The 27,113-nt window shown below is 27.5% G+C and overlaps 2 protein-coding genes across 3 annotated transcripts; one reads left to right on the top strand and one right to left on the bottom strand.

Annotated features, from left to right (window-relative positions):
- Positions 1-150: 150 nt before the first annotated feature.
- MED20 (Mediator complex subunit 20) lies at positions 151-27,090 on the bottom strand. Its single transcript, XM_035077770.1, has 5 exons — positions 26,977-27,090; positions 26,627-26,769; positions 1,037-1,296; positions 480-590; positions 151-343 (listed from the first exon to the last, which is right to left on the bottom strand). The coding sequence occupies exons 1-5, from the start codon at positions 26,988-26,990 to the stop codon at positions 251-253; spliced, it is 621 nt and encodes a 206-aa protein (XP_034933661.1). The 5' UTR covers positions 26,991-27,090; the 3' UTR covers positions 151-250.
- On the top strand, positions 6,444-23,716 carry LOC118063668 (facilitated trehalose transporter Tret1-like). Of its 2 annotated transcripts, none has more exons than XM_035077768.1 (8): positions 6,444-6,574; positions 20,106-20,201; positions 20,634-20,764; positions 20,839-21,085; positions 21,156-21,440; positions 21,518-21,770; positions 21,851-22,188; positions 22,336-23,716. In XM_035077768.1, the coding sequence occupies exons 1-8, from the start codon at positions 6,551-6,553 to the stop codon at positions 22,471-22,473; spliced, it is 1,512 nt and encodes a 503-aa protein (XP_034933659.1). In that variant the 5' UTR covers positions 6,444-6,550; the 3' UTR covers positions 22,474-23,716. The 2 variants fall into 2 exon arrangements, with proteins under 2 accessions (XP_034933659.1, XP_034933660.1); XM_035077769.1 differs by lacking the exon at positions 6,444-6,574 and adding an exon at positions 14,144-14,553.
- Positions 27,091-27,113: the final 23 nt, after the last annotated feature.

Raw genomic sequence — 27,113 nt, 5'->3', positions numbered from 1 at the left:
TACGTATTTCTATTTTGCATTGAATATTTAATTTTTCTCATTTTTATTTCAATATTTCCATTTATTTCTTTATTTATAGAACAAAAATATTTCGAAAAAACAATTTTTTATTGTTGTTATCAACGCTATTCTAAAGTGCTAATTTATTACTTTATTTATCAATCAATAACTTCTTTATTCAATTCAACATATACAATTATATTATGAGATCTGTTTAACAATTTATTATTGTATAATTTTTTATTCTATTCTATATAACACCAGTAGCTTTCCTGTATTGCCCAAAATGTTCCAAATATTGTTGAATGGTGTCTAGGGGTTGATAAATATCATTCATCCGATTCTACAAAAAAAAAAAATAATTAATCAATACCATAAAGTCGAAAATAACATAAAGTTTTCAATAATAGATACATAAAAAACTTGTAAGGCTTATTTTTTTTATTAATTATCATTAATGAAATTAATTAAAGATTTACCTGTAAATACTGTGGAGGCTGGTTCGACACTGCTGATCCCAAGAATCCCTGAAGAAATTCTCTCATGAGTTCCCAGGCACTTCCCGGTACTACGCAAGGTCTGTACTCGACCTAGAAAGAAAGCATCAGTTTTACAACATATTGTCCATGTTCAGCCAACTAAATCAGACTATAGGGACTCGTTTTTCCAGTTCGATCTCTTCAATTATTCTTTAAGTATTATTCTTGTCATTGCTATAAATTTTCATTAAACCTTATTTCTATGTAGGATTAGATTTGCAATAATCAAAGTTTAAATTACTTCGATGGCTTTAATAATAAATCATGAATAAAATGGAAAAATACTATAAAATTTTTTTTTAGTCATTATAATGTGTTCTTTCAACTCTTTATTTTATTTCATTGAAGAAATAATTTCTTTTTCCGATATTTCTATTAATAAATTTAATTGCTTCGTCATAGGTTGTATCAATCATTAGCTACTGTTTCTGAATATTTTTAATGGAAATTAAGTTATTTTTCGTATTCTAGTTGAAACACAAAAAAATATTATGTACCTCAACAAGAACTCCTTTGAAATTCTGGCTCATGGTAACACTTCCAAGTTTAACACAAAAATCTCCAATTTCAAATCTCGGACCTTTCGATTCAATTTTCGTTTGTTTTTTACTTGTATAAATAGAAGCGATCTTCAGCATTAGTAAATCAAACAATCCATCAGCGATGAGAGGTACTACTTTGGTTCCCGACTCCAGAATAGCAAATACTGATGCTGGTTGTTCTGAATTATGGAGTACGTGAACTGTTCGCTGGACCCCTAAAACGAAAATGAAATATTTATTAAATTCTATCAAATTATATTTATAAAAAAGATGATCAAAAAATCTTTCTCTTCAATAATTGTTCAATTTAAATCTCTACTATACAGGAAATTTTATCACATGAAATTCATATGTAAAAGTTGATTATTTAGTGAGAGGATCTATAATGAATATAGAAGTGAGAAAAAAAGGTGTATATGTATGTATAAAGGTGAAAGAGAAGGAGAGAGAAATGTTGAAATAGCGTGTGAATTATGTTGAATATTCATATAGCGAAAGAGCACCCGACTATCTATAATATTAGGGTATCGCCACGCGTGCGAATCAGATGTATGAATTATTAATCACTTGGATCATGTAATAAACCCTTCAGAGCCTCTTTTCTTTTACCTCAAATGACAAATTTCTTAATTATTAACCAAAGCCGACATCTTTCGACAGTTTTATGTTCGATAATTTCAGTCTCGAAGCTTTTTATTTATTACTCACATAATTTTCCATTAATTACATAGTAAAATATCACAATGATGCTGCCAATGGATAAATTTTATTAGTTTTACTTTAATTTCCGCTCGAAAAATATTTTATTCCCGAAAAAACAAAAATAGTCAACATGTAAAAGTGAGCAAAAAATTGGAGAATATACTGAAATGATCTCTAAAATTTTCTGAACAATGATGTATAGATATATGCATGTATGTTGGCAATAAAATGGTGCATTGTCAGCTGCATTGAATGAATCAAGGCCGGATGGATTTGGATGTTAGTGTTGCACTGTCGCATCCAATGTTTTTCTCACTTGAAACGCAAACACCAAGCGAATATACAACCATTTCGCATTACAACAAAGCAATTATACGTTTATCTGCACGAACAAGTCGTACACGTGACGAAGATACGTGCTTCTAGTGATATGTCCAGTTTACTCCGTATCGAATTAAACGTCTCGTGCGTCATTTAAGTTATGGATTTATATTTTTTAATCACATTACCGTCCAACATAATATCTGATAATGCATTGATCTTGGTTTTGATTATTAAATACAACATCATAAAAGAAAACAAAACAATTCTTAATAAATTATTTTGATATATAATCTAATAATGTAAACAAATATTGATTGAGTAATTTTTAATAGAAGTAATGACGATTATGTATAGTACAGGAGGTCAAGGGCACGAAATCCAATGAACTCAGTGTGCACGGGGTTATCGAACGTGCCAGCTGGAAATATTTTGTTTCCCTTATACTTACTTCCAGCCTAGTCAACGAAACATCGACGAGACGAGATGCCTGTCGTCTAACATATTTTTCTATTCCACTCGCGCGAATTCTTTACGTCTGCGAATTCACTGAATTTCAGTTGCTCTTTATTTATATTTATAGAAACACTCAATGACCTTAGCTATTTATTTTTTTTTCAGTAACTTATTTTTTCTTTTAATAAATACGGATACTACTTATTTTATCAAATGACAACATAAATATACTCTAATAAATTATGTATGATTTTTAAACTAAGTAATATTTTTTATGGAGTTTTTATGTTTTTCCTAGAGTTGATGAAAAATAAAAAAAAAAATTTTCTATTCTTCTCCTATTATTATTTTAGATTGAATCCGTTAAGAAATTATTTATTTTTTTATAGAAAAAATAATGAAATAAAGGAATGAGAAGTTTATTCAAGTTAAAGAGTAGATTAAAAAAGGAATTGACAAAAGAAAGTTTTTAGTAAGAAAAAGGGAATTTTGTTCGCTAAAAGGCAATAGCGCCTGTGCACTTTCTCCAATGCTATCAGTGATGGTACAACTGCAATTATTGACGAACGACCTGTAACCTCTTCCCGTTGGAGCATTGACGTTATTATTTCCAATAATCGATATTCACCTTAACTATTTCTCAGCTATTTAGAAATAATTTGACGGCAGTAATAAATAGTCTCTAGCAGTTTAATTCAACTGATTTTATTTTAAATATTTTTTTGAAAAGACAATCTCTACTAGTTACAATTTTTTTCTTTTATTCAACTCTTTATAAATTATCGATCGCGAAAAGAGATATGAAAAGGTTCAACCGAAGAATATGAGCGAAATAATAATGAAAAATAAATGGAATAATTTTCTAGGCGGAGATAAAATTGTAGGAAATATAATTAGAGATAATTTTAATGAATTTTGATGTACTGTTGAGAATTATTTTAACTTTTCCATTTGATGGAGGCTTAAAGAAGTGACGAAGAATTAAAAGTTTGAATAAAAAAAATTTTATACATTTTTGTTTTTAGTTCTTAAATTGTTTGGAAAAAATCGTAACAGAATATAACTAATAAGTTTAATTAAGATAGCTATTATGAAATAATTTTTCCCTTCAATTAAATTGAATAACTAGTTTAGATACTTTAGCATTAGTCGACGAAGTTGTCGCCAAGTTTTAACTGTTTTAATTTTCCATTTTTTAAATTTAAAATTTTAAACTTTCCTCATTTCACTTTCATATTTTTTACATTCACTTCACCTTTTTTATATTTACTTTAAAAGGCTTAACAATATTTATTATTTTGAACAAAATATTTCTTAAGAAATTAAAAGCTTTTAAATAGTTTGAATCAAAAAAAAATCATTGAGGTATTTTTTTTTAATCTCCGGTCAAAAATGAACTTAGGGATGCTGATTTATCTAGGATATATGTATTTTACAAGCAAGTAACTCGTCGGTTTCGTACCAATCTATTCACTAAATACATTTGTAAATAAATTCTGTTACAAGTGCTTTTATTAAATTTGAAAGCAAAATTAAATATTTTACTTTTATGAAAAAGTAGCAAAAACGAAAAATGTAGACCTTGTAACAAATTAAACAATTCAATACTAGAGTCCAAGAATATTAAATAATAATAATTGTCATTTGTGCGGTAAAAATAACTATTCTCATTATGAATAGCAAGATTAAAATATTAAAATAAAATTCAATATCAGAATAAATTATTAGAAAGAGCAGAGTATCTAACAGTATTTTCCTGATACCTATAACGTACACTATATATACATATATATATATATGTATAACACATAAATATATATATACACTGATGGAGACTAAGTAGAGGGGTAGAATGAACGATGCAAGGGGTAGTTTTGCGCAGGGTGTCGCGCACTTACCAGCCAACGGGAGCATCGAGGAGATATACACGGGGTCGTATCAGTTGCTCGCGATTCAACGTGGGGTCTAAACTAAATATCGGGAGACCCCAACGTCCCCCCCCCCGAGATTATTGCACTTTCTTTTTTTCTTCATGCACTTTTAAGCCATATCAAATAAACCTTCTTTTATCATTTCAAATTATTCCCTTTTTATTTTACATGTACTTTCTACAATATTAATAACCTATTTAATAGTCATTATTTATTTATTATTTTTATTTGGCTTCATTATTTTATCGCACCAAAATGATTGAATTTAAAATGTGTAAAAGATAAAGAAGTTAGCAAAAATGGAGTTGGGAATAATTTATTTCTTTTTATTTTCTTTGAGAGAGTCGATAAATGGATAAATTTTAAGGGATAACTAGAGATTTATTTTGGTACAAAAAAAGAGATCGTTCATTTTGAGTATTACACAGTGTTTTAGTGAAAGAGTGAAAAATCCAGAAAAAATGGTCTACATTCAAGATCAAACTCTCGATAGAATAATCAAGTCTCATAGCAACAAAATTTAATTTCATGAATGCTGCGATTTTTACAAATGAATGGGTCTCAGATACTGCATAAAAACGATCGACTGATAGTCATTGATGCAGACAAGAGGATTTTTAAATAAAAAAAATACCTCTTATTGAAAGTCAACATCTTTAACGTAAAATAATTATTTCATTTATCGATAAACAAATTATTTAAAATATGACAATCTAAGTGAATGGGATAAAAAACAAAAGGAGCCAAAGTAATGTGATTATTTTAAAAAAATGATGATATTTAGTGTTAAATTAAATGATGTTAAACTGTCACCGTGATTCTGGAATTTGGTATTACAATCGTTGCATTATTCTAACCCACGCTTGAAACTATATATACTTATTTATATCCTCGGGACACTACGGATGTCTGCAATAAGAAAGTGAGCATGCGATTTACCGGTCAGACATATGAATAATAATGCGTGTAACGCGTTAGTACAAGCATAGAATCACAAATCGTAAATTCACAGTGACGCTATTTTCTCGTTAGACTTATGCTTAAATAAACAATTACGATAGTTGTTACCAGCTTGTCATTTTTTTTTTTATTTATTGTCTTCTCAGAATACATTTTTAATCTTCTAAATATATTCAAAAGTATTTTTAGAATAATTAAAAGTTTTTCTAATTCTTCAAAAACCTAAATAGAAAATTTTTATCTCTAATTTTCACCGTTCGTTTATCAATTTTTTCTTCTACTTTCAGTAATTAAAAATTGCTTTAATTGAAGAGTTTGAGATTCAAAATTTTTTTCTTTTCAAGATGGAATCGTTTATTTATTTTTATTGTAAATAGTTTCGATGAAAAAAATTTTTTTAATGGACAACTTCGATGAAATGATCTCTCATTTAGGCAGATAATTTTCAAAAAAAAGAGTTTTTTTTTATTCTTCTAGGAAATTTTTCTTAGTGCATGATGATGATGATGATGATGATGATGGTGATGATGATAATAATAATGAAAACGAAGCTGATGACAATAATATTAAATCAATGAAAATAATGTAGACCTTGATATCGAGAAGAATTTAAAGGATAATGGAAACTGGCAGTTGTCTAGTGTATATAAACTACTAACATAGCTTACATACACACCCAACTAAGTATTATTGTTGAGTAAGATTTCTTTAAATACTTTTTATGATCTCAATCGCAATGTTAATCGGTTTAAAATAGTACAATTAAACGTAAACATATTTACTCTAAATCTTTTATTTTTTTTTTTACTATCTATTTACTCACAGATAAAAAAATGCTCAACGAATTCATCCAGGGATTTTTTTATTACATTCGAAGAATAAAAATAAACATTAATCTATTAAATAAAAAATACGAAATAAAAATGTGCTTGACAATAATATTTTCAATCAAGAAGACTGAAAAAAAAACTCAAAAAAAAGAAAATGAAAAAGATAAATTTTTGAAAAAATTATTTCAATAAAAATAATTGACAATAATAAAAATTATTTATTGAGCAAAAATATTTATAACAAAATATCATCTTAAACATCAGAGAGAATGTCTGTACATCACAAATACTACGTAAGTATTTTTTTAATTAATCAATTAAATATTTAAATGATATAGTAATTAATTTAACTAATAATTTCTAGCTGACAATGAAATAATTTTATTTTATTGAAAATATTTTTTTTAAAGCTCAAAAGCTTTTACGACATCCCTCTATTAGTCTACTCTTACAATTTCCTTTGACCGAGCTCCAACAAATGACTATGAACGTACACACGTTAAATCATCTTTTTGAATTCTTTTAACTCTTTCAGTAGTCGGTGGGCATAAAAATATGAAAGAAAAAAATGATCTTACTTTATGAAAGGAAAATATTGAAGGTAGTTTCTGTCTTAAATTATGCTGCTGTCACAGCAAATGAATTTACACCGATAATTGTATTATGAAATACTTCCACTGACTCAACTGAAAAATTTTTTTTTTCTTCTTTATCTTTACTGAAAAAATTTCAATTCTCTGTTCAGTATCAAAGCCACCCCTTTACTTGGGCGTGAATTTAAAATTTATTATTTTAAAATTATAAATTTAATAATATTTTTACCATTGTTTAAAGTATCGAAAAACGACTTGAGAGGTTTACTAATAAAGCCATCGATAATAGATAAGCCTGATTATACTTATCTTGATGTAGTCTTTACCTATAATACGACATAAACTGCCATTAAAGATGTAATGACTTAATTCACTCCAATACTATTCGTCACCACAATTACAATAAAAATATTTACCATTTTTATATTATCAATTGTCTTTGGAAAATATTTAAAATAACAGTGAAAGACCTCGCATCAAAATTTACCTTTAAAAAATAAAATATATATATATGTATATATACAATGTAATATGCTATTAAAATAAGTTAAACGCTTTTAATGCACAGTGCTGTCATCTTAAAACTGACAAACTCATTTCTAAATCGGTTTTAAGATGATGCATTTAAATATATAAAAGTAGAAGCTAAAGCGAAAATGAAATTGCATGACCACATGAAGATATGACATTTCAATTTTTTCCTCATCTTTTTATATCTCTTTGTTCTACGTCAAGATAAAATCTAAATAACGATGATTGACTGACCAAATGGATTCAAATCTATTTTCCTACTTTCCATCAATGTCATATGTACACTACTTAATTATTTAATTTTTTTCTTTTCCAATAAAGAATAAAATTATGATGACATAATTTTGAAGAAAATTATAATGAATAAAAATGTCTATGTTTATGTCTCAAAAGTTAGTATATGACACTGGTCGTAAACCAGATAGACGGTCGTTCACTGACAAACATTACGTCTTACATTATTCTTAACATAAAAATACAAAGAGAAAGAATATATAAGCACATGTAAACGCCTACGTGAAGAATCACTGGAGAATAAAGAGAATAAGAATTGCAAGCAGTGCACTTTTGGTGCATTATTTTGATTGTTAACAATTATTTTGAAATACTTTATCATTATTTTTTACATTTTTTATTTTATTTAAAATATCCAATAAACAAATAATAAAATATTATAAAACTTGATTATTCACTTGCTTATAACTCTGTAAATTAAAGTGTTTAGATAATTTAAATCTTTTATTTTTAATATTAATAATAATTATTTTTTGCAAAAATTATATTCAGTTCTTTTATCATCGTTTTATTACAAAACTATCAGTTTATTCACCCAAATTTAACTACAGCTGTATTTAATATATTACAAAAAATAAAAGAATAAATGAACTTCTCTCAGACTAATAAATAATTTCTTCAGCAATTTTCGTTTCCATCATATTTTTTTTTGTATATTTAAAAAATTAAATGCACTGTTCAAACAGCAAAAATAAACATTTATGTAAAAAATTAAAAAAAAATAAAAACAACATTTCTAGAGTAAATAAAAAAAAAGTATCACAACCAGAGAGAATAATAGTGATGATATCAGTATAATAATTGGTTTACATAGACTAAGTACATCTAGTCTTACATCTAAGAGTCGAAAGAAAGTGAGAGAGAGCACGGTTGAGACAAGTCGGGAGGATCCATCAAAAGAGAGGGAATACCGACTTTACTGTCGAGCAATTGAGGCTTGTGTGTGTCTGTGGGTCGATCGGTATCTGGGTCGCAGGTTTTGGCAGCGAATTGCACCCTCTCCTCAGCTCACAAACTCGTTACCGACCTCCCACCAGTATATATACATCTATATACTCACGTACATCTGCAACCCCTGTGAATATTCTTTCTCTCTCTCTCTCTCTCTCTCTCTCTCTCTAGACTCTCTGCATACAGTTATACGCAAACTAATATTTTTCGCGTTGAGTTGCCTGCGGAAAAGCTTTCACGCAGAAAGCGTTATATTCTATTTTGCCCCGAAGCCACGACGTTTTCGTTATCCACCAATTATTGTTATTATTATTTCCTATATAGTCATCAAATTCCAATAACTCGTTAAATGGATTGATATTTGTGTTCACAAAAAGAGGTTTACTGTTGAATTTTAGGTGATTTCATGTAATTACAGATAATTCTAACTCGCTCAGGAAATTAGTCTAAAAATACAGATTTTTTTTTTGGTTTGGCTTTAAATGTTTTATTAAATCAGTTAATGTGGATTTAATTTCATTTAAATTATTTATTTTCATTCCATTCAAAAAGAAAAATACATTTGAATACATCTATATTAAAAACATAAATAAAATGATTTTTTAATCTTAAATACAACGAAAGAGAGTGCAATGTGTGTGGTCAAAAACATAATCCGAGACATATAGATTTCTAGAATAGTTAAAAAAATTAAATATGAGGTCAATATGTGATAAAGCAGCAAAATATTCACACACGAATTAAATCACTGAGATTATACATGTGGTAATTAATTATAGATATGGTATAGCTACAGTTTAATTTCTGAGTACATCGAAGAGGGGTTTACAGCTTGATTGCACTCACATGAATACTTACACTTCAATTATTTCAATATGTGTCAGTAATAGTTATGCTTTCATCATACCAGTCTTACATTTACATATGTACCAATATGTTAACTGATGGTATATCAATGAGTTGGATAGTATAACATGACCCAATGTCATATTTATAATTGTAATACGTATAAACGGATTGTTCTACTAACTTGTAAGGGTTAAGTTTACTGGTCATAACCCAGAACTCCTCGTGATCAGTCAATCTGAGAGTCTTAAAAATTTTTTATACTCAACTAAAAACTCTTTTTTTATATTCTATTGTTAGAAAGAAAACAGTTTTTCTATGACTTTTATTAAAATTAAACAGTAAACAATACCAATTATACTTCATAATCTTTACAAATAATATCATATTTCTAAAGATGAAACAGTGAAAAGAGTTTATTTATATTATTATTATTATTATTATTATTATTATTATTATTATTATTATTATTATTATTATTATTATTATTATTATTATTATTATTATTATTATTATTATTATTATATATAAATGACAAAAATAATTCTCTTGTCGAAAAAAAAATCTCTCCCGTACTAATTTGAATTTCACACTCATTACGTACGTATCAACTTGATACACTGCATTATTATATTATTCTATTACTTCAGTGACAAAATGATAATATTAGATATATGTTAATCATAGGAATGCTACTCGATAAAGCAAATCTTAACTGTTATATCTATATATGTATCCTAGATTTGTCTTTAACTTATTGGTTCGTAAGCACGAAGATAAGACATGAATGACGTGAGCTGATAATCAAATATTGTAAATGGATATATGTAATGATTATTTGTATATTTATCGTATTAAATTCCATTGATCTAAATATAGTAAATGTTCTACGTTACCAAAAGAATAATCTTTTCTTTGCAATAAATTATTTTTATAAAATTAAAATTAGCATAAAAATTATCAAAAAAAATTTATACATTTCATGATTCAAAATTAAAAAATTCTTTATTGTAATCATGATGAGAGCAATTTTATGTAAAAAAAAAGAAAGCTAACATAGAAGCAGTCTTTTAAACAAATTGACCAATCTAGACTTAGCGGCAGGCTGCGATTACCTTTAGGCGAACAATTATTAAATTACGCTGATATTATTTATGATTTAGAATGAAAATATGTGTGTTTAAAACTAATATTCGAGATAATATTTAAATAAATCACTCAATTGTTCTCAAAAACTATCATTTTTTGCCATTTTTTTTATTATTATTTGAAATGATCTTTTTGGAGTAAAAAGATTTTTCAATGTCCGGCATATGCCAATTTTGCCCTTTATTTTAGTCTGTTCTTAGATACAATGTAACTTTTCTTCTCTTTTATGATAAAATTCACGCACAAGAGTGTATTTAAAAATATTTTCATCTGATATAAAAGTTAAAAGGGCAACGGTAAAACTGTGAGAAATTTCAAATGATTTATTGTCTTACTGCGAACTGAGAACTTTTGCTGGATATTTGTTTAGCTGACAGCAATAAATTTACGGGAAAATTCCACCGAGTCTTGGTTTTCTTTACTTTTAAGTTTCAACTCTTATTGGAATAAGAAGACGATCATTATTTCTCGTCAATATTTCTACGAAAAAAATATCTAAATGTATTTTTTCAACATTTATTATTTATTTATTATTCAACTTTTTATTTTTTTTTAAATTACTCCGAAATACGAAAAAAATATTTACTCGAACATTCTAAGTGCTCAATTTTCGACAAGTTTCATGGGTACTTTTTTCTTCAATGTAGAAACTTTTTTTTATTGATGAAATTATTTTTAACTGAATTTGAATTGAAGTAAAAGGGTAACATGTACATATGTGTTGACAAAAGAGTCGAGACAAATGGTGAAGTTCCACTTTTTTTTTTACTTCTTGAACATAAGTCCAAGCGCCAGTAATAAGCCCTTGATGGACCAACCGACTCAGTTACTCAGGCCACCCTCGAAGTTCTTCGATATTACCCTCAAAATTACAACCAATAAACTTGCCTGACTGAAAGTTTATTGAAGTATATCAGAAGAAAAAATTTTCTTATTTTTTTTTTTTTAATAAGTAATTTTAACATTACTTATGATTGGTGTTCAAAAATCATATTATAATAAATATAATCTAGTTGGAATGCAACATAACTGACGAAATCGTAGCATAGAAGCTTTAAAATAAATTTATTGAGGTCAATGGCAGTACTAATTCATGGAATTCAACTTGAATGAAAAAATAGACAGATAATTACTTCAAGTGTTATCGCAAGAACTTGTTGATTAAGACTACTTGAAAATAAACAAAACAAAATTACAAATATTTAATATAGTAAACACATAGTATATCCAAATAGCTTCAACACAAGAAATATTTCAATTGAAAATAATTATATAATTTTCATTTCAGTTGCTTCTAATCTGGAAAAATTTAGTAGTTAAATAATTTTTTTTCGGTTACTGAAAACAGTTTACTTTTCCATTATATAATTAGAGCAAATATTTTTCTGAAAATCTCTATTTAACTTGTATAAAGCAGAGTTTACTCATCAGAACTATAGAATATGAAAAATCCTCTGATTATTTAACGAAAAAATTAAAATTAAAATAAAAACATAAAACTCCAAAATCTGCATCATAATTTTTGGTAGTAATTTAAAAATTCTCAAAAAATACCTCAAATCTAGGTTTCTCTCAAAAAAAAAATGAAGAAAAAAAAGAATGAATGCAAAATCACAATGATTGGTCTACATCGGATCAAGACCTCCCAGAAGATACCAAAAGAAGTAGCCGCAAATTACTGGATCTACATCAACGTCACGGAGGCACGAAAAGTGGAAGTTAATGAAAGCATTGACTAGAGAACAAAGAATAAAGAAAAAAATAGGGAATATATATATTAAAGCAAAAATCATATCTCTTATTTGCGTACCTCATACGTGTGGACGATCAGAAGCACGTGTTTATTTGAAAGCTTATGTAAAATATTAGTTTTCAAATAAATAAATATCTCTCTCGTATAATCTACTACATATCTATATATAAATACGTATACACTCAATATCCTTTTCTCTCCCTCAATTCAGCTTTAATCTCTTGACAGCTTTCTTACATGCCATTTGCAGGTGACACTTGAAAATCGAAAAATTCTCTACGAATATGTTTTTATTTTATAATAAAATACTTAATAAATGTATTGAAGAAACCAGAGGTGAAATTTAATTTTTTTTCTTACCAAAACGATAAAGATAATCGTATCATATATAATATGAATGTGAATTCATAATCTACAAATTTGAACTAATCAATAATTAATATTTCTCAGAATATTCGAAGGTCTCAAAGAGAAAGGCTCAAATCCTTCTTCAAACTACTATATGATACAAAACATTCACTAAAATTTCCTACTTCTATCCTTAAATAGTTATTTTTCTTTTTACCAACTTATATCTATCTATATCATTGACGATTTCTCTATCAACAAATGCTACTATAAATTGATAATAACAAAAAATAATTAAATAATAAGAAAGTAGGGCTTTAAATAATACTTTATTTCTTCGATAAATTACTTTCAAGCTGCAAAAAATTTTTTTCTGTCATCTAAGAAATATTTTAAGACTCTTCAATCATCAAAGTCATCACTTACAATAACTAGTACGTGAGAACTGTTTTTAGTAGTATGTAAATGCGTGTATATACAGTGTAAAAATACATGAACACATTTATTACATACTAAACACTCTAGAGTTGAATGAGATTTAAAAAGAAAAGTTTGACTTTATTTTTCTTCATATTTATTGTGACGAAATATTTAAATTTTAATTTAATAATAATATGTGTGTAATAGCACGGGTTTTTATGCTGTATTTTTCATGCATATCTTCTATAATCGCGATGGACACTCCAATAATAACACCTGCAAATTACGTGGTCACGCACAGGCTCATTATTATGAACATTTGAATGGTTTACTAAAATATGTATCAGTTTAAATACATGATGTTACATTTAAATATCATTATTATCACAAAAATAAATTATTTTTCAAATATTTTCCAACACATTGTATCTACCTTTATTTAATAATATATTTTTTCTAAACTTTTCTCAAACATTTTTTATTGTCTAAGGCAGTTTTCGTATTTAAATTCTCGTTTTTACTGAATAATAAAATTTTTGTACTTTAAATAAAAATAAAGTAATAGTTATAAAAAAAAAAAACTCTACAATTTTTCAAAGCAAAGTAATTTTGAAAAATAAAAAGTAGAAATTATCTTAACTTTAAAAGTACAAAATAATGAATACATCTAAAAAAAAAGCATGATTTGAATGCGTGTGATAGGCAATTAAACAAAATAATAATAATAAAAAAAAGCAAAAATTTTTTTTTCCATCAAGTCTCATCCAATAACGTTTAAAAAGAATTTAAAATAAAAAAAGGAGACATACATACGTGCGCGTGCGTATAATGAGAGTCCACGTGCGTTCGTAAGTAGTGGTATTATAGTAAAAGAGAAAGAGAGAGAAGCAATAAAGAACGAAAGAGACGGATGATATTGAGTATGTATAGACCCATGATCACTTCACAAGTCAGAAAGAGAGTCAGTCTGAGTTTAGAGGCGCATTGGTCAACAGTATTTCAAGTAGTAGTTGTTAGTGCAGGCCAACTGTTTGAGTTTTAGATCATTTTCATTTTATTCCAGTGACATTTCAAGTGACAAACGAACAAGAGAACATATTAAATAAGAGATTAATATCCTCCCTTAATGTCGAGTCATTTATTATTTTATTTTTATTAATCAAGACAATTGATTACAATGCCTTCTGCTAAGTCACTTATTTATAATACGATTCATTAATAAATTCATCTTAAAATTTATCATCAATCTTAACTTTACATTTGTGTGTTCTAATAGTTTATTTACAAATCATGAAATTGCGTGAATGTGATATGAAAATGAGAGAAAAACTTCTGAAAGATAATTAAAGAGAAAACTTTACTGTTGGAGTAAAAAAACAGTTGAAAGGTGTGTATTTATTACTTTGTTTATTTATTATTCTTGTTTAGATAGTTTGAGTTTTTCATTTTGAATAAAAAATGATGACGCCCTGAGTTTACGGACAATTAATAATAATTATGTGAATCTATCGATAAATAATTAATCAGTCTGAGGATTGGAGTAATAAATAGAGTAAAAGTATTTTATCGGTGACGTTTCGATAAATGATTTCTATTGGATATAAAATTAATTAACGCAAGAGTAAACACTGTTACGGAAGATGCATTATTTAAGATAAGCATGGTAGGGAAAAAATTGTCATTTTAATTTTCTTGTTTTTGAAATTAATTTTCATAAATTTAATAGTAAACTGTTTGCAAATTTAAACTCGTTAAAATTATTATAATTTCGAATAAACTTTTTAAAAAAAAGTCTCAAATAAATAATGAACAATTTTTCAATTGTCTTTTAAATATGTGAAATTTTTTCGAATAAAACCTTTTTTGTTCAAAATAATAAATAATTTTAAAATGTCAAGATTATTGGCCACAGCCACGGTATTAACTTTTTTTCTTAGAAAATCAGATTGAAATTTTTCTTGTCAAGTAAGTAATGTAGAAGAAAAATTCTTTAATCCACCATTACTCTGTACTCTCCACGTTTTTCACCTTAAATTATCCTAAGCCATTTTTTAAAAATCCTATTAACAGTTACATCCCCTTTTAACTTATATTACATTACAATTTTTAACCTAAAGAATCGTAAAAATCCCTTTTTTCCCCAAAATTAAAAAAAAAAAAAAAACATTGTCTCTCCAATCTTAACTATTTCCCTCTTAAAGCAAAACTTTGCCGAACAGTTGAACCTGTCACCCAGTCACGTACACTATTCTTCTTACCTGTACTAAATCAAGTTTTCCAAAGATTGAAGAAATGTTTTAGGTACAAGAGAAAAAAATGATATACAATTATCTATAGAATTAACAAGCAGTAATAATATATCAGTATTATAATAAAATAATATAAAAATGCCATAATACGACATGTAATATGTCGCAGCAGCATTTCAGGTTGTTGATAATCGTTGGCTCACGGAAATAAAGAGAGTGAAGTTAACGGGATTGATTACAGGATATTATGAAGATAGAAAGAGAATAATAATCTTCATTACCTGAGAATCTTGAGTATTTCAGGCTATTTTATTCATTCATTTTTTTCAATCATCTATTTCAATTGAATCCATTATCATCAGTCAGTAAAATATTCTTTCTATCAAAAGTAATTAATATTCCCACAACTATTCAATACAATTATTTTTTTTTAATCTATTTACTATCATTAGTTCGAAACTTCTTTTTAATCTCAAATCATTTTCGTAATACAGAATAATAAAAAGGGAAAAATTGAAGAAATACTTGAGCTCATAATGATAATTTATTCTTCTTCTATTATTCACCAGTGGCATGTTAAAAAATAATTAAAAATCTAATGAATTTTTCAGAACATTTTAATGCCATTTTAGCTGGCAAAAAATATCTAAACTTTTATCATAAAAAAGAATAAAATATGCTACACACGTGTCAGTATAATTCAGTGTGTTATATCCGCTTTAGTTATGTATATTTTTATTTTCTACATGTTCATGTATACAGACATATATAGATGTTTATATTTTTCATATTTCTTTGTATTCTTTCTCTTCTTTCAAAATAACAAAATGCAAACAATGCAACGAAAAAATTTTTGCATATTCAACTCCACCACTCCTAATTCCGCTATGTTGATTCTATGCTTTAATCAGTAATATTTATAAATTTGTCAGTCCACATTAACAACAATAGTGTTCATTTTTTATTCCACTGTGTGAGAAACAATATATTTCTATACATTCAGTAGATAAAAAAATTTCATTACAATTTTCTATTCACTCATTCTCCTTCCTTAATTAACGTGCGATGAGAATTGGTATTGTTTAAATTGGAAAAAAAAATTTTTCCCTATTTAAATAATACGTTATCGATACTTCAAAAAATCAAGTTCATTAATTTGATTCATTAAATATTTTTTTGTGAACTAATTATCAATAATAAAAATAGCAAATAATAAATACTTGAAGTAATAGCTGTGCTATTAGTATCGATTAGTATTAGAAGGGCAATTGGAATAATAAAATTGAAAGTCAAGGATTTTTCGTCGCTAAGAGAAAGGACTGTGTAATGAAAGAAAATAAAGGATTATAATCTAAAAATATTATTTAAAGAAAATATATTTAATTTATTCTATTTTAGCATTGCAAACATGACATGATCTTACTACTGCATAATTTTGACCTTTGTACCCTTTTAGCTAAAAAATATTCTATTGTTTAAATTGCAGCAATAGATATTTATAAGCAAAAAAAATAGTAAACGAAATAGTAAATATTATTACAAGTATCGCACAATTTGCCAATTTCACGGATACAAAGAATAATAATTGAAAATATAGAACACATGACACGAGGTCGTGTTATTGTTCACTGGTTGACAATAGAATCAGATGTTTTGTCGTGTATAATAGAGCGCGTGGCCTGCACACTAATGAAAGGGTTGCACCTTCAATTCACAGCATAGAATGCGTTCAATATCTAGGCATCAGTGGTTCCCAATAATTTTACATGAAAAACATTTTGCTTATCACATCGGTCAATGATTAGATTGGTATTTCAATTTAGTTGACTTGCAAGTTCCAAGTCTTTTTCCACCTCTCACAAAATTTAAATCAACATCAAGATATGTATTACAGAATAATGACCGAGCATATGTTACAATATCCATAATAACAATTGAGGTAAATATAATTTTGATAAACATTAAATGTGTACTAAAGATCTGGCAATTTTTAATGAAGATTAGTAGTGTAAAAATAATGATAAAATGTATTTATTTGTCAGCGTTGACGTTGATGGGTATTCTTGAACTAATCATTATTCTACATCATCGTCGGGAATGAAATACAAAAATAAATGGACGCTGTTTAGCCAAGTCAAATCGTCATGTCGGGGTTTGTGAGCAACAACCGGAGCTACAACTGGATTAACTTGGTCACATCAAGGGATATATATTTAGATTTACATGCATGCACTCTCAGTCGGTCCTCTTGAATCATGTCCCAACGAGTGTGCAACAAACGATGTAGAAAATAAATCATCGGTCATTAATTAATTAAAGAGACATATTTAATAACAAAAATGTCAACAAACATCCTAGCAAGATATCAAATAATTTCCCATTTCTCTATAATATTGAGGAAATTTTAGACAAGAGGCCCTTTAAAAGGAAGAAATCTAGATTTCAAGTTGAAATAAAGAGATGAGCATATTCGAGAGGGTCAACTGAAAATTGATACAAATAGACTAGAGACTTGGCTTCCCCGAATGTCTGACAATGATTTTAAATAAGTCTTCATTAGACAAGTTTTCATAACAAAAGTGCTTGATAGCAATGACAGTAGATGAGATCCAGAGACAGTATTAATTAGCTGAGCATTGAGCACTCATTCAAACGATCTCGAGTATGATATACCAGTCTCATGCTGTGGTAAATTGAGTGCTCTGCAGTCATTGATATCTACACTTATATTAGGAAGTAGGCAAGAAAAAAATCATAAAAATTCAACAGTTTTTCAAATGCAAAATAAAATAACTAACTATTTAAAAAATTTTGTTAACAATTCCGATGAATAATCTTAATAAAAACATTATAAAAAAAACAATGAAATAACAAAATCTAGCAATGATAACGATATTATATAAAAAATAGCTAGAAAATTATTTCCATTAAGATGCTGAAAATGAAATCAGCTGAATTAATGAAACCATTAAATAAACAATCAAATATCGAACAAAGCAACAAGTTCAATGAATCAATCAAAAGAAAAAACAATGCTGAAAGTTAAGTGATCACAATGTAAAAACTGAAAAGAAAAATATGACACAAGCATAAAAAGTTATATTAGTAGCAAATGGTATTCATGATGGGGTTATTGAGGAAACTTTTCCAATGGCCTTAATCTCTGTATTTGAATCTAAAATACGAGAAAACGAGGGAGAAGGTAAAATTCAATAAGGAAAAGCAGAGTAAAGGAGAAAGACTGAAATTACTGGCCAGCATCTCTTAAATGAAATAGGAATTTGATTGTTATATACAAGCTAATGAGTTAAAAATATTTTAATGACGATTATTAAACTATAAAGTTTGATTCAAATAAAGTAAAGATATCTTGATTTTTATGAAAGAAAAAAAAAATAATTTATCATGTATTTGAAATTTTGATCGATAAGAAAAACATTAACAAACAGAAATAATACCTAAGAGTTAGTTCAAAAGTAAGATATAGGAATGGGATTTGTGCAATTCAATTTTATTGTTAAACACTGACAGTTTTATGAACAATATAGAAATAATTTGTTAGGTTCAATAACACTTCACTAAAATTTGTAATTGTCTCGAGTATAAGTTTGCTCTATTCTTTACTGGTGAGGATGATATGAAATGATACGATATGACATGATTGGCGTAAAATAGAATGGGAAAGAGATAAAATTATAGCAGATGCTCATATATGATGAAGATCACCGGAAGAATATCACTGAATTCACCCGGAACTGCAAATGACCAACGACGACAGCTGGATGCAGGATATTCATAGCTATTTGACCTAAATTTAAGTTAACTATTTTGTAATTATTCAATATTAAATTACCAATAAACAAATTTTATTTATGGATAATGTTTCATTTTTAATAACAAGATAAAACCTAACATATTTTTTTGTTGATCAAATCAACTTTAACTATTCTCATTATCTTAAAAGAGGTGCTAAATTTTGAGATTTAATAAAAAGATTCGATTAACGAGACGGTCTTTAATATTGAATGGTGAGAAAGATGTGGAAAAAAAAATAAGTTAATTGCAGATTCAAGAGATAACATTTTTTTCTCTCAATAATTCATTTTTTATTTTCCAAAGTATTACTTTGTCATTTTTTTCTAGAAATATTTAATTGAAATAATTTAATAAAAAATTTTTTTATTTATCATACTACACTCACATGTAATAATATAGAATTATCTACTAGCTAGAATCATTGCCTCGGTGTAGACATCCTAAGATACATCTGATATTAAAGGTATTCTTTACTTTCAATGCACGGCATTTGTAACACTTGACTAATGGATAATTGGTAACAACTCTAATGTAATTACTCACATCCATAAAATTCCATTCACTTACTCGAGATGGAAAAACAGATTTCAAAAGGATTAAATAAAAGAGATATTTATGGGCAGAATGATGGTAGAAAATATGGACAAAGATTGATAGAAAATGATGTTAATAGTTTAATAAATAGTCGTAATGTATTTTGAGACAATAATTAATGAGAATAACATTTAACACCCACCCCAGAATAAAGACGGAACTGACTCGTTATCGTGTACAAGGGATGTTCTAACGACTTTTGAGAAAATCCCACCCAAGACAGCTAACATTTATAGAGCTTGATAGCAGCATCGTTAAAGTTTCTTTTGTCTTGTTTTAGGTAACAACTATACCGGAAGAAAACGGATACAAAATGCCACGAGCATCAGTTGTACATATGACATCAACTGCCACAAGACCTCAGCATCTGTCACAGGTAATAAGATAATTTTGTCAAGGATAAAAGCCATTTTAATTCTATGTTTTTTTAAATTTAAAATAGTTAAAAATTTTCAAAGCTAAAATTGAATTATATTTTAGCATATATAAAAATATTTATGTTTTATAAAAAAATATTTTTAATATAATTTCTAATCAACTATCATGGAAATCTATTATCCTAAGAAATAGGGCAAAGACCTAGTGAATATAGTTTGAAAATTCCAAGTGGCCTAGTTTTGCCTTTCTCCCTTTCTTCTTTGTTATCTTTCTCTTACTCTCTTCTTGTGCCAATAGATGTTTGTCGAATAGCCACAAAATTCCTATCGAATTCAATCATATTTAAACTTTTCTTCATCACTCTCCTATTGGAAAAGCTAGACATTTTAATTTTGTTAATACATTGAATTAATTTGACTATTTAAAATAGGTACTGGCAACATTAGCATTGTCAATGGGAACATTATCATGCGGTTTGGCAAAGGGATACACATCACCAGCGGTGGACTCAATCTTAGATAATCAACCACACCTCTATCAATCAACTGGAAATGACACTTGGTACGTTTGCTTTAATTCAAAGCTAAATATAAAGACAACAATGATAGTAAATAAGTATTGAATTATCTCATCAGGTGGGCGTTCTCAGCAACTAAGCAAGAAGCTTCGTGGGTGGCTTCTCTTGCAATGTTAGGCGCAGGCTTTGGCGCCATGATCGGAGATTGGATTATGCGAAGAGGTAGGAGACTGGCTCTGAGGCTAACGTCTTTACCTCTGGCAGCAGTTTGGATTCTTACAGGGATTGCCCCGTGTGTAGAGCTTGTTTTCACAACAAGCTTTATTGGAGGCTTGTGCTGTGCAGTCATCACTATGGTTGCTCAGGTAGGTTTATCAATCGGCAATTCAATAAGGCATACATCAATAATCCAATGGATTTCATTCATTCTCGCAGGTTTACATTTCTGAAATATCCATGCCAGGAATAAGAGGTTGTCTATCAGCAATACTAAAAGCAGTTGGTCATCTTGGTGTTTTGCTTTCTTATATCACTGGCTCTTATCTTAACTGGAGAGAAAGTGCAATGGTGGTGGCTATTGCTCCAACCATGTTATTTATGGGAACACTATTTATTCCTGAAACTCCATCATATCTCGTGCTCAATGGCAAAGATGAAGAAGCCAGTGGAAGTCTTAAATGGTTGCGAGGATCTCACGTTGATGTTCGTCAAGAACTTCAAGTATTTATTTTTTTTTTTTCTGACTATGTTGAAAGTATGTTCAATTCATGTAATTCTTTTTTTTATCTATTATTCAGGTTATCAAGACCAACATTTTAGCGTCTAGAGCTAAACAATATGAATTGTCATTTCGTAATAGCATGCTCACACCTCGACTCTATAAGCCCATAGCCATCACTTGTGGACTAATGTTTTTTCAACGATTTTCTGGTGCTAATGCTTTTACGTACTATGCTGTTATTGTATTTCGTCAAACACTGGGTGGTATAAGTCCACATGGAGCCACAATAGCTATTGGATTCGTTCAACTTCTTGCTTCATTGTTATCAGGTATAATAACCAACCAATAATTCATTTAATATTCTAATGAAATAATTTGATATCAGTAATCAAAAATATTATTCCATTAGGGTTTCTTATCGACATAGTTGGCAGACTTCCGTTACTGATAGCCAGTACAGTCTTCATGTCTTTAGCATTAGCAGGATTCGGAAGTTACGCGTATTATAATTCCATGTCACAGAACATATTTGAGGATCCAACATCAATGGGTCAACACGACTGGATTCCCTTATTGTGTGTGTTAGTGTTCACCACTGCCCTTGCGCTCGGCATATCGCCAATTTCGTGGCTATTGATTGGTGAGCTCTTCCCACTTGAGTATCGTGGTCTTGGGTCGAGTATCAGCACCAGTTTTAGCTACTTCTGCGCTTTCTTAGGCATAAAACTTTTTATGGACTTCCAGCAGGTAATTTTTTTAATACTTTTTAACATTTTAAATTAAAATTTCCTTTTTGTCAAACTCGAAATGACTAATTGTCAGTAAAAGTAGCCTTGATAAAATCGACTAAATCTCAACGATTAAATACCTCAAGCTTTTCCCTCTTTTTTCCAGTTACTAGGACTTCATGGAGCTTTTTGGTTTTATGCAGCGATAGCTATTTGTGGCTTATGTTTTGTCGTATGTTGCGTTCCGGAAACAAAAGGAAAACAACTAGACGAAATGAATCCGGAATATGCTCAAGCCCGGTAGTACAAGGCATCCCTCACTGGAGGGTTATCGAATTTAGAAAAAGCTAACAAACCACTACCAAGTGGAGCTTATCCCAATCAACACGATCCTCGTGTACTTTATGCAGATCCAAAGGTTTTCCAATCACATCAACCGCTATACAATCAACTGTCTGATGTTCTCCAACCGAGAAAAAATGCCAAATCGATTGTAAATTATTGCGGTATTATTGTAGAAAAGACTGGCCGAATTAGCCGTTATATTGGTAACTTTATTCAGTCACATCGTTTTTTATTCCAACGAACTGAAAATATAGACAATAATTATCCCAAGAGAGTCGTCGAACAAATTTCTAACGATATTTATTTAAATAATTTAGATTACTCTTATCATAATCAAGACTACGGTCAACTACAAGAATCGAATATTGATAATTTTATTAATGGAAACGTTTTAACAGAAAAGCGCTTGGAAAAAAAAAGGGATCACTTGAATCCTTATACGACTATATCTTTAGACTGTTCAAGAGATGACAATAATCAAGATTTACTAAGATGGAAGCGACCTAGAAGATGGAATGAATTGGAACCATTTGAGATGTACAATTTTGATCCTGATCGAATGTATTTAAGCTTACCACGAAAAAGTAAAATAAGGAATTCTGATATTCAATTTTTTGATGACTTTAACGAAACTATTAATAGTTCAAGAAAATATCCAAAGAGTTTACATGACCTTACTGATGCAGAAATTGATAGAATTTTAGAAAGAGACACAACTTTTCATCTACCAAGTGATTTAGTCAGTCAACAATCTATATTTGAGCGTTACATAAGAAGCTATGAGGAAGGTATAGAGAATAGAAATGATAATTATTTGAAACTTTACACTAGTTTATCAAGATTAGATCGTAAAATGCCACGAGAAAAATACGTGCCCGGTAAAGTTCACTATGAACGAGAATATCGAATTTATGGTAGGGATACAGTGGCACTAATTTATTATAAAACATGCTATTTGTGATGTCTTATCAATCTAATAATGAAAAATTATATTTATTTTGTCGATTCATCATCATCATCGTCGTCATTATCATCATCGGTATCATCGTGGACATTCAGAATAAAATGTATTTATCATTTAAACATATTTCAAATAGTAAACGCTGGTCGTTTGCAATAGAAAATGAAATGCTCATCATCGTAATTACGTCCACATTATTTTGATAATATACATTGAATGACAAATAAATCCATGGAAAAAAGATACTGTGAAATTTTGCTTAGAAATCCTTCACTTTTTTCTATTGAGGTCACGTTGTAAAAATTAAAGAATTATTAAGCAAAATTTGACAGAGTCTGTTTTCCGTGTGAGGTATGTTATTCATTTCGAAAATAATTATTGTTTATTCTTATAAAAAAGGCAGAACTTCCATGCATCGTGCCTTCCTCAAGAAATACTAAAAAAAAATATATATTGACAATATTAAACAAAAAAAATGTTTGGAGATCATTAATACTAATAATCGTATTAGATTATAAAAAAAAATTTCATATCACTTTTAAAAATTAATTTTTTAAATGAAAATTAATTGTGTATTTTTCTTCTTTTGAAATTTTTAGATTATCGATTTTTTAGTAATAGTCTAGAATAATTAATTTGTTTCAATTTTTAAATGAAAATGATATTTAAAAAAATTGATAAAGCATAATGTATGGGACTCAATAGTGAAAAAATAACAACAATTATTGAAAAATGATGTATATAAAATATTTAACTGCTCACCAATGCGAGCCGCATAACTTAAATAACAAACAGAAGACAATATCATTGAATTGTATATATAAATAATGATAGCATAGATAAATAAATTAAACATAAATTTCGGATAAATAATTATCATATTGTATTCCGTATAAATTAGATTCAATATATTAAATATAATAATAACATCATCCTTGAAATTCATCTACTAGAAAGTAATTAAATGTTTACCTAAACAAATTAATTTTAAACGGATGATAGAAAAAATAATCGAGTTTTATAAACGATGATTTATGAAAATATGACAACTAACATTTAAGAATTATTGGATTATACTGCCATTATTGTATTTTATTAATCATTGCATTATACATTCAAATGAAATAATATCATTTTTTAATTATATTTATAGATTTAATTAATTTATTTTATTGTATACATTATTTCCTTTTTTTTATTAAAGATTTTCTTCAGTTACTTAATATTTGAGGTTTTTATTTTATTTTTTTTTACATTAAAAAAGAAAAAAAATTAAATATAGAGCTAAACATATTCACATCTGTGATCTTTAATGATGATCAATGATCAGCATGATTAAATTTTTTTCTATATAGTGATGAGTAATAAAAGACATTTTCTTTTAAAATTAAATGTCCAATGTTTCGAAAAAAGAGAAAATTAATTTAATTCTGTTAATATAAATAGATGTAATTAAAAAAAATTTTCCACTCGAAATAAAAAAAAATTGTAAATGATTTTTCAAATTTATCCAAATTTAATTAACATATTAATTACTAGTCATATAACAAAATCAATCTACAGTCGCACTTTTGAGAATTGATAACAAAAAAATTGTATTGAATTAATATTTCTAGGTCATTTTTGTGATCATATCACAAACAATCACTGAGAGCCTAGTACTTATAATTATCATTAAAATTGATTTAAATACTACTAATAATTATTTCTTGACGAAAAAAATTTGAAGAGTTCAATTGTTTAATTTCAATTAATTGACAAGTAAATTTAGAAAGAGAATAATGATGATAAGAAAAAGCGATCAATAAATTTAAATAATATTCGGACAATAATGTAAAATTAATGATGAATTATATTACTACCAAATGTATTTCAATATTTTTAAACTTAATTTGATAAAAGAACTCAGAGAATTTATGTAAACTATATCTACATTATAAAAAACAAATAGAAGAAACGAATTACATTGTACACTGATCAATATATTTTCAATAAGAAATCATTCTAATAATTGATCAAGTATTCAATCTTTTAAAAAGCTAATAAATGATTTAGTAATTTTTTTATATTCCTCTATTTAAGAGTTTTATTCACTCTAGTGTTCTAGAAGTAATAACAATAGATACTATAATGTGGTGTTTAAAATGTGATATGCTGGTCATAGCTGACACGAAAAAATATTCTGAACGAGTAATCATTACGAAATTGCAAAAAAAAAAGGTATTTTCCACAAATAAAATTTATGAATGAATAATAAATAAATTTACGTAAATACATATTGTATAAAAATATATATAAATACATATAGTAGCATTGCTTGTTAGTTTTAATATTTTTGTAATGAGGCGTAGAGTACAATGTAATAGTGATCTTACTTGTGCTTCAATTATAAATTTTCCATTTCTATACTAAAATAATGATACTAAATTAAATAAAAAGAAACAGTGCATTTTTTTATTCATTTTTTTAAAAGCTTTTTTATAGTAAAAAAATTGATACTTATTAAGAGATAATATTTCGCTGATTCGACATATTGGTAGCTTTAAATACATAAATGTATATCTTTATACAAACTGGTCCAAATGAAAAGATAAAGATGATAAATCTGTATTGTTATGTAATAATGGAACAAATAATGTATACAAAAAGTAACACCAAATAAAAAATTACTCAATGACAATTACAATAATAAGTATTTAACTAATATTGACATATTTTTATTAATTTTTAGCACAAAGTAGTATTCACTGATTTAGAAGTAAGATGATAGGTTCAACACCAAGATATGTTAAAAGAATATAATTTAATTGTCAGTGTGTAAATTACTGGATGAATGTTTTCTAAAGATGCTTATATTCGTATCAAACATTTCATAGAAATAGTCGAATTATCTCATGTAAATAATAGTTTTATGTGAATAATAATTATTAAAATCAAAATGTTAAATGTTTATAGATTCTATATACTTATATACATTCTATTAAATAAGCGTCTTCGTTATATTGAAAATAGAATTTCATTATATCAAATCAATTCAATAAAGACGACTTTACAAATAATATTTCATAGTTTTTACTAATTTTTTTATTCTCTGTTAACTAATATTTCAATTATGATATTACTCTTAATAATAAATTGTTTTAAGACTTACCAAGTTGAGGGACAGATGTAAATGTTTCACAGTCAACTAAAAATTGCCCAACTTGCACAGCTCCAAGTGCTAAGACTCGTTTGGTTAAAAAATCTATCGTTTGTGGTCCTGTTCGTTTTTCCATCATTGGAAATTGCTGTAATCTATTAATTAAATAAATTATTTAATATCATAAGTTATTTTTCATTAAAACAAATCAATAATATTATTAATAAAAAATGTAAACAACACGTGAGACGGTAACCTCGAGGATCTGTGATCAGAGTCGGAGAAATATATCGGTGATAGTACACGTTTTACGTGAAAATTGAACTATTATTAATAAAATTCGACTAATAAAAAATACTCACACTGTAACACCCATAATTATTTTGTGTTCAAAACAGAAAAAATACCACTTAAATATATCACAGTGCCGATGCTTTGAAAGTAAAAGTTATTTACGACGCCATTTTCATTTGTGACAGTTCTAAATAATTGATCCCGC

This window comes from Chelonus insularis, unplaced genomic scaffold, assembly GCF_013357705.1.
Source record: "Chelonus insularis isolate UGA/USDA-ARS -01 unplaced genomic scaffold, ASM1335770v1 contig_146_pilon, whole genome shotgun sequence".
NCBI lineage: Eukaryota > Metazoa > Arthropoda > Insecta > Hymenoptera > Braconidae > Chelonus > Chelonus insularis.
The sequence above is the reverse complement of the archived record's forward strand: the minus strand, read 5'-3'. Positions and strand labels throughout refer to the sequence as shown.